This window comes from Eucalyptus grandis, chromosome 6 (genome assembly GCF_016545825.1).
Source record: "Eucalyptus grandis isolate ANBG69807.140 chromosome 6, ASM1654582v1, whole genome shotgun sequence".
In the NCBI taxonomy this organism is placed as follows: Eukaryota; Viridiplantae; Streptophyta; class Magnoliopsida; order Myrtales; family Myrtaceae; genus Eucalyptus; species Eucalyptus grandis.
Genome location: NC_052617.1, coordinates 16,092,119 through 16,101,041, shown reverse-complemented (window position 1 = coordinate 16,101,041; position 8,923 = coordinate 16,092,119). Strand labels below are relative to the sequence as shown.

At 42.9% G+C, this 8,923-nt stretch overlaps 2 protein-coding genes across 2 annotated transcripts; one reads left to right on the top strand and one right to left on the bottom strand.

Annotated features, from left to right (window-relative positions):
* The first annotated feature begins 1,108 nt into the window (after positions 1-1,108).
* On the top strand, positions 1,109-1,721 carry LOC120294626 (photosystem II 5 kDa protein, chloroplastic-like). Its single transcript, XM_039314931.1, has one exon. It carries the CDS (start codon positions 1,229-1,231, stop codon positions 1,565-1,567), a length of 339 nt encoding a protein of 112 aa, XP_039170865.1. The 5' UTR covers positions 1,109-1,228; the 3' UTR covers positions 1,568-1,721.
* Positions 1,722-2,264: 543 nt separating this feature from the next.
* Positions 2,265-6,552, bottom strand: LOC120294343 (sulfite reductase 1 [ferredoxin], chloroplastic-like). The gene is given in 13 exon segments (XM_039314396.1): positions 2,265-2,745; positions 2,918-3,076; positions 3,165-3,281; positions 3,374-3,463; positions 3,465-3,509; positions 3,989-4,186; positions 4,348-4,644; positions 4,742-4,770; positions 4,773-4,894; positions 4,896-5,136; positions 5,139-5,520; positions 6,354-6,364; positions 6,453-6,552. Coding segments are annotated over 13 exon segments (1,998 nt in total). The 3' UTR covers positions 2,265-2,538.
* Positions 6,553-8,923: the final 2,371 nt, after the last annotated feature.

Sequence of the window (8,923 nt, the reverse complement as noted above, 5' to 3'; positions counted from 1 at the left end):
GAATTCGCTCCCACATAATAGGTGATCAGATATCCAAGCGAGTTCTTATGATATATATTGACTCTAGCTACCATTAGCAAGCAGTTGGGATGGGAGGTTTTACTTGGATTTGGATTATTAATCAACTCTTGTGAATTTGATACTTCTTTTTCTCTCATCATGTTGTTATACAGATTTTGTGTTCGTGGTTTTTTTCTTTGCTAGTGCGAAAAAATCGGCCTTGTCCTTTTGTTTTGGTGTCCGTAAATTTTCATGTCTGAAGGAAGGAAAGTCGATGAACTATCTTAAGATGTTCGTTTTAGTGATTCTATGGGCGGGCCGGCGAGTCTCAAAGCCCGTGCCCTGGCCCGCCTGATTCATCGGCCGGTGTTGGAAAAAAAGTTCCAAGCCTGGCAAGTAAGCCGAAAGAAAGCGGTCAAGTCCGCCCATTCTCCAGGCAGGCCTCACGGGGCATGCGAAGAACACTACATGCAACCAAGAATGTTATGTTAGGTGGAGTCGAGGACGGAGATTTCTCGACTGTCGAGTTCCCGGCACAAGGTCTCCGCTCCCGGCAGGTCACTAGATTTTATGGCATTTGATTGAATAGAGGAGGGACTTTGTGCAGCAAAATGTTGAAAGACAACCCGTTTTGAGCAGAGGCTCTAGGATTTTCCTCATCGCTCTTCGCATCATGGTCCTGTGCTTTGTGCCACTAGTAAAAACTGGATGGGAAAGTTGTGTTGTTTCCCTGACACATTGGCAAAATCTGCTTGGACTTGATCATCCCTTTACAACATCACTGTGCTAATGTGCAATTTATCATTGATCCTTCGATTCAATAGTAGCAAAATTTGCAAATCTTTCGAATGGTTTTTACTAATGGAAGCAAGAACTTAATCACCGAAATAAAGTAGCAAGACTTTTCTTTTTCTTTTTTTTTTTTTTTTTGGGGGAGAAAGCGAAATAGAAGCTGAAATGCCATGAACTTTCTAGCCGAGGCTTTCCTCGCCACCAGTTTCTCTGCAGATAACAAGAGATACACGTGGCAAGCACCCATTAGGGCCACATTTGTCTCAAGATAAGGAAATGGATGATGCCCTCTCCCCGCAACAAGCGCTTTGCACTTGCCATCCTGCTCGACCCTCAAATAATAACAATTCCCTCCCCCACAAACGTAAAGTTGCAAGTCGAGAGAAGCTGAGAAAGAAAGCGAAACGCTCACCCAACGACGCTTGCAACAGCAGCAATGGCTTCCATGACCATGACAGCCTCCTTCCTCGCCGGCTCGTCGGCTGTGGTCGGCAAGCTCCCATCGGCCAAGGTCTCGAGGGGGCTCTTCGTGGCCAAGGCCTCGAGAGCCACCGAGGCCGAGAAGGCCAGCCTTGAAGTCGATGCCACCAAGGAAGAGAGAGCCAACGGGAGGAGGGACTTGGTCTTCGCTGCTGCAGCCGCAGCCGCATGCGCCGTCGCGAGGGCCGCTGTTGCTGAGGAGGAAGAGGAGCCAAGGAGAGGGACTCCCGAGGCCAAGAAGAAGTATGCTCCTATTTGCGTGACAATGCCCACCGCTCGCGTGTGCCGCAAATGAGGGTCAGGAATTTGGCAACTCCTTTTTACCCCTCTTGCTTTCGTGTTGATTTGGGAATGATGATATGTTTGTAAAACCTGGTATTCTAATTTCTTGCTATCTTGGGACTAATCGATCACCATTCTATCTAAGTCCGCTTCGTTCGTCTGAGTCACACTTTCCTGTTGCTTTCCAACTTGAATATTGATTTCGACGTCGGGCTATCCTTTCTACTTGCGCGGGTGTGATCGTCGGTACTTGTCGGGCAGTGAATTTCGAAGGAGAGAATACTTTAGATGCATATCTTCTTCGGAATTGCATTATCCAAATTCACTCAGGACTGGCAATTGGCTCTGGCCAGTAGAGATTTTCCCCACGGCAAAGCGTTACCCATCCGACTTAGTAGCAGCGGCCAGTTTGCATTAGGTCTGGACTCATTCAACAACCAGCTTTCATGTATAAACAGTTACTGCGTGTCGCCAGAACCAACTCATTATCGTAGTAACTCTGCGAAAACATACATGAAATTTTACAATGTTCTGAAAGAGTTGCAACATGTAAAGATGATGCGATTCGACCGAACTGCATCCCACGCATGTTGCCGGCCGCCGCAGTACAATCCCCATAATAAGGCCCACGGGTTTTGGTGCGGTGTTCGATCACCGACAAGCTTATGTGTAAAGCCAACCAGCATACAAGGTGAATCATACAAAGCAGCTACAGGCAACAGAAGAAATTTGATTACTCGAGTGAAAGGAAATTACAAAAGGGAAAAGAAAACTCAATTGTTTACACCGACTCGAGGTCTTGCAAAAGCTGGAAAAACAAACTGATGGAAGTAAGAGATAAAAAAACAACGACACCTCGCACTGCATCTACTCGACAGGAGCCGTTACTGTATGGTAACGACATAGACAAAACGGTAGATCATCTTCTTATTCAACTCGGCATTGGTGAGGCAGGCATTAAAAAGATCGATTTGAACTGCTATCTCACTCAGCCTTCCCATTTTGCTGGGCAGCGACAAAGTTCCGGACTACTTCTATGGCTAATTGATGAGCACTTTTGTCCTGCACCTTTGCCAGTTCTTCCATGGCCTCGTATGTCTCCTTATCAGCAAATAGCTTCAGGTTGTAGCGCGCAGGTGCCTTTATGACACCATCCCACTTGTCAACCCACTCTTGAAGCTTCTCAAATCCCTGGTGGAAAACAAGACCGTTAAAGAAAATTGGCTAGCCCACAATTAAGGAAAAGAAAGGACGTAATAACAGATCATACAATCTCATTCTTGACAAATATTGGCTAAAAATATTCCTAATCTGATAAAAAAAACTATAAAATATTGGCAAGCTGTAATTATTTGGTGCTAACCACACGATTAGTGAAGTCGCCGAATGATTCCTTGGATTGTCTCTTACGCTTCCAATAGTAGAAAAGAGGTTCAAAAACCTTCTCGAGATCCTGAACTTTAACCTTATTCATAAAAGTTCTTGCTATTGATGTCTGATTTGGTGTCCCTCCGAGCCAAATCTGTTTTTCCACACAAATTAAAGGTTAAAATGAGTTTATTCTGATAGTTTTCAGGAGATATAAGGCATTGAGAAAGTGTAAGACGTACCTGGTAACTGTTAGGACCATCACCAACAAGTCCAAGTTCAGCCATGTATGGTCTAGCACAGCCGTTAGGGCAGCCAGTTACCCTTATCACAAGAGATTCATTGTACTTAAGACCAACCTACAACGCCAGTGCCAACGAACCTTTCAGATACTGAACTGCGATAATATGGCATTACACGACTGAGCTGTCATGAATGGGTGGTCATATACCTTATCAAATACAGCTCGAGCCCGCTTAAGTAGATCAGGTATTCCTCGTTCAGCTTCAGTTATTGCCAATGGACATAGAGGCAATGCAGGGGCACGCCATTGCAGTTATATTGAGAGAGTCCACGTATTTAGGTTCCTGTCCACAATCACAACTTTCTTATTATTGTGCAGTGAAATTATACAATCTCTGAGTGTCATAATATCAAAGACAATGTCTGGATCTAGAGTCAACAGCAATGTCCTCTGGGAGGTTGCAACCATATAATAAACAGTTTCCATGTCGTATTCAACTTTAGGGAGCAAAAGGGACTCCTCCTTGAGAGAAATTTCTTACTGACGGCACTGGAATCCTTAAAACCTCCAAGCACAGCTTAAATAGCCATACAAGCGGACTCAATTGTGCACATATCAACACAGTGATTTGAAAAAGCATCGCTCTGTTTACAGATTTTTATCCCGCACAAAAGCACATACCTTCCGTGATTATGCTACTGAAACAACATGCAAATGGAAATGAGATGTTCTTAACTAGAGTGGACAAATTTCTTAAAAGGATATTAAATCATCACATAACACTAACACCAGAGTGAGAATAGTATCTCCAACGCAACTTACCAGAAAACCACCCTGTGCAAGAGCTTTTGTGATAGGACGCTTCCACGCATTCCGTATATCACACAATATTAAATTCTGGTTTGGTGTGAGACGAACATTGAGATTATATTTCTCTATTATCTCTCTTAGTGTCTTTTTCATATTCCCCCCAATACGTCCATTATCAACATGCAGCCCGCAAAACCAACCACCATCTCCCTGCCAAAAACATTTGAGAATCACAAATCAGAGATCATATGGGTCAAGCATGGTACAAGAATGTTAAGGCCAGATATAGGACACAGAATTATCAGAATGCAACAGATATCAAGATCCCTCAGAATAAGAAAATGATAGCAAACAATGAAAAATACACACACCTGCTTCTGCCATCCCAGGTAACTCTTGAACTCCCACTCTGGTAATTCACGAATTGGCTCAAATTTTCTGCCATAATACTGCTCAACAACGCTTCTGAACTTTTCAATTCCCCAAGAACTAACCAAATATTTCATTCTACTATATTTGCGATCATCTCTTCTCCCATTTTCTCTCTGTGTAACAACAATAGCCTTTATTGCATACAAAATGTCCTCTTTTGGTACGTAACCCAAAGGTTCTGACAGGCGGGCAAAGGTAGTCTCCACCCTATGCGTTCTTCCCATACCACCACCAACCTGCAAAAGAAAATATCACAATTATGCAATTAAAAAAAAAAGCATTTAAGAAAAAAAAATGTCAGTCAATATCCAATAGAAACACGAGTCATCTTACATATAAGTTAAATCCTTGAGGCTCTCCTCCTCATTAGAGATGACAACAACTCCAACGTCATTTGTAAAGATATCAACCGAGTTATCTGTGGGCACAGTAACAGCAATTTTGAACTTCCTGGGCAAGAATTGAGTTCCATAAATTGGCTCAGGGAGTCAGGAAGTTTGTTCCATGAGAATTATCGTTTCGAGCCTTAACAACCTCAGCAGGTTCATCTGAGGTGATTTTTTCTCCATTTACCCACATATCAAAGTAGAAACCCGACTGCGGTGTAAGAAGTGCAGCAATATTTTCCGCAGTTTCTTGTGCAAATTTGTAATCCTTTCTCGCATATGGGGCAGCAGGGGCAAGAACATTTCGGTTGAGATCTCCACAAGCACCGAGAGTTGAGCCATGTTCATAATTATCGTGCTCATCACTGTCTTGAGGTCCTTCTTCAGGACTCCATGGAGCTGAAATGTTTGTCTTGTAGTCAAACGAAGTGTTCCTATTCCAAACTGATCAGCAAGATCATCCATGACCAAATAAAGTTGGTTGGGAACGTTTCCAAAGGGGTTCTTTGTACGAAGCATGAACGAATATGATCTTCCCCCACGTTCGTCCCTGTTGTACTGTTGATAGCTCCCATGGAACTTGATGATTTGGATAGCAGATTCATTTATGTTGGGGGCATCTGTCAGCAGTTCCTCATTGAGAGGGTACCTTATGTAATTACTTTGTTCTTTAATTATTTCAACCTTGCTACGTTTAGGCTCAGCAGCAGTTTCAGGCTTTATTGGCTGCACATTGTTAAGAAAACTCATGAAGAAAGAGGCATAAATTATCTGCTACTTAGAAAGCAAAAATTCAAGTCATAATAGCTTCCTGTCAAGATAGAGGATGCATCTGGTCTTCCCCATTGTTTATACATTATTCAAATTTATGGATAAAAGCAAGATGAAGAACAAAGATGCAAAAAGGAAAGTGATCCCGGAGTACTAATTAACCCATGCAGTAAGTCGAACACCGAGAATTCGAGTACAGATACAAATTAAGCTTGCAAAGCCAAAAGAGATGGCTTTAACAATCCTAGTCTGACAGAAGGAAGGTGTTGTTTATCAAGAGTTTGATTATGATGATGCACGTTCTCCCTGTAGGAACTTACCGAGTGCAAGTCCATATCTATCGCTGGCAATTTATGAAAAAAAAAAGATTTTTGGCAGCGTGCCTTAAGCAAGAGATCTATAATTGTGAAAATGGAAAAGCAATCTATTTTTCGCCTAAAACAATTTTCTTTAGCAGCGCTCTTCACATTTTTCAATTTTTTTTTTTTTTTTCAAGAATGTTTCAAGCAGAATCAGCGTTCTCTCCTCAACTTTCCTAAACCACACACCCCAAAAGGAAAACCAAAAAGAGAAAAAGCTGCCAACTTTCAGTCTTTCATTTTCATTGTACCGATTTCCCAATCAATCTTGACCCCCAAAATCTCCAAAGTCTCCAAATACATGCAAAGGGAAGGCCAGCAAAATGCCAATTCGAGCAAGAGAGAAGGCAACGAACTAAAATCCAGACAGGAAATGCAAACAATTCCCGAGCAAAAACCCGGAACCCAGAGGAGCGAACCAGGACTCACCGTCGACACGGCTCACGACCGACGCGCTCGAGGGAGCAGAAGAGGAGGAGCCAGACGAGAGCAACAGCGCGTTCAGCTGCCTCGCGAGCGGAACCGAGCCCGAAGACTTGAGCCCGGTGAAGCTCCGGAACGCCGCCGCCGCCGCCGCCCTGCGATCGCCCGGCACCGCCGTGCTCGCAGCTCCAAGCGCCGTCGCCATGACCGATCAACAACCTCCCTCGGCGCCCCCGTCCAAGGCACGGCCGGCTAGGGTTTCGAAGCGGAGGGACAGCGAAGCGAAGCGGAAGCGGAAGCGGCGCGGAGCGCGAATGAGATTATCTGAGATTGGGTGGTGGTGGTGGTGGTGGTAATGGAGAAGCTGAAAAAGCGAAGTGCCCTCAGTGCGGGATTATTATTATATCAAATTATATGAGTGCATCTCTCCAAATCGACCTTTTCTTCATTTTATTTTATTTTTTGAGCGGGGCTCCTTTCGTGTTTTTTATCTAATTCGCTCGAGGTCCGCTAACGCGCCGCCGCGTCACGTGCCTGACACGGGCAAGTGGGCGCGAACCCGCTCGCGTCCTTCGCACGCGCTCGCCGGAATGACCTGACGATCCAGATGAGGCGCGTGGCGGGCGTGGGCTCTTTCGCGAAACCCCAAATTTGGTTACGACGACACGTTGAACCTGGACGGGATTTTGACTAGCCGGGGGGTCCGACCGGGGTCAACTAGGGTTGCGGCGGTTTTCGGTCTAATTTTTTAACCGCCAATAAAAGGAAAGGTCACTTGGAAAAAGAGTGGCGATTCGAAACGCTCGGCTCCACGATCGTCATTTCACTTTACAGATCACGACAGAGATTCCTTATTCGACTCGCTCGTGTGTGGGAGAAGCGAGCACTAGGGGTGAAACATTGGTTTCGCCATAAAAATCCAGTTCCATCCGCATTGCTTCTTTTATCTTCTCATTTCTTGTTGTAGTAGATGGATGAGCTCCACTTGTTCCAAATTCTAATGAGACCAAGTTCGGTTCATAGTTCCATTTTTCTTTTCCTATATTATACAGTTCAGTTCTTTTTTCCCTAGACATGACTAAATTGGATAGGAAAGCCAGGATTGAAAACCAGATCAAAAATTGAGGATCGAGATCCAAGCCGAAAACCAAACCGTCTTGCATTAAGTTTCTCCTATCTTCTCATTTCAAAGAGACGGATGAGCTCCTTGGACGTCAAGCTATGCTAGTTAATCTCATGTTTCTTTGAACTTTCCGTGTTCTGGTCAAAACAATGTGTTTCTTCGAACTTTTGTGATTCGCGAGGCCTCAGGCCTCCCTAGCCTAGGGTGAGCTTGAAGCTTGCGAATCTAGTGAGGCCTCAAGCCTCTTTAAGTATGGCGAGGCTCAAGCTCGCCCGATTGGCCAACCGGCTAACGAAGAAACTAAGAAAAAGAAAAATTACATAAAAATAAAAAAAAAATAATTAAAATTTTCAAATTTTTAAAATGTTTTTGTAAGAATAAATGTTTCTTTAACCAATGACCCAAGTTTGAGTGTAGACAATCCACACATAGCTTTTGTGGACCCGAGCCTCAAGGTTGAGACCAAAGCTTAAGCGTCAAGTACTCGAGTTGCTTTTCATAGACTATAGCTTGGGTGCCGAAGCATTGGGTACCAAGTTTCAGGCTTGGCTTTAATAGACCCAAGCATGGGCGATGGGATCTCGAGCACAAGCTTGGCCATCAAAGGCTTAATCTGAACGTTGAGATCTAGGAGCTGATGTTGCCATTTTCGTGCCTGCATAAGGGTGAGTGATTCCAAATTTTGTATAGTTTTCACATGAAACCCGAATCTTTCGTTGAAACGGGTTTTTGTTTTTTTGAACCCGGTATATGTCCTACATATTGTATAACTTAGAACCTACCTTATCACGGGTTCTGAGATCAATTCCATTGTCTACCTAACTTTCACCTATATGATTAATTGAACGATTGCATTAAATTAAAACTCTTAATGACCATCATTTACTACTACAATTCATCGAACACAAAGATACAAGAAAAATATAAATATTAATAAAGTTTTAAAATAGAAGCTCGAACTAGTACTTTCACGTTATATACTCATTAATTGATTACAAGTTCTAGGTTCATCCAACTAAAAACCTAGAATTTATTCATTGAAACAGGTTTCTCATTTTTTAGAATGTGGAATTTACCCTACATACCTTGGAACCTAGGACCTATAGGTTCCACTGATTCGATTCTTAAGTTCCAAGTTCTATTATAAAATCATGCTCAACTCTTGCCAAGCTAAAATTTGATTCAAGCATCGATATTTAATTATATTTTGAAAAATATCTTCCAATTATTTCAAGAGGAAATAATTTTGCTCATTAAATTTTAATTGGAAAGCATTTTTCACTGATTAAGAAAAATATTTTCTGTTAATTAATTTTCCTAAACAAATTAAATGTCGAAAGATGGAAAAAAAAAGTCTTTTGAAAATACGTTTTTAGGAAACGAACCAACCCTAGTTGCACGTCAGATACGTTAAATACGTTTTGCGGGCGTCAGCGTCACGCGAACAGAAACG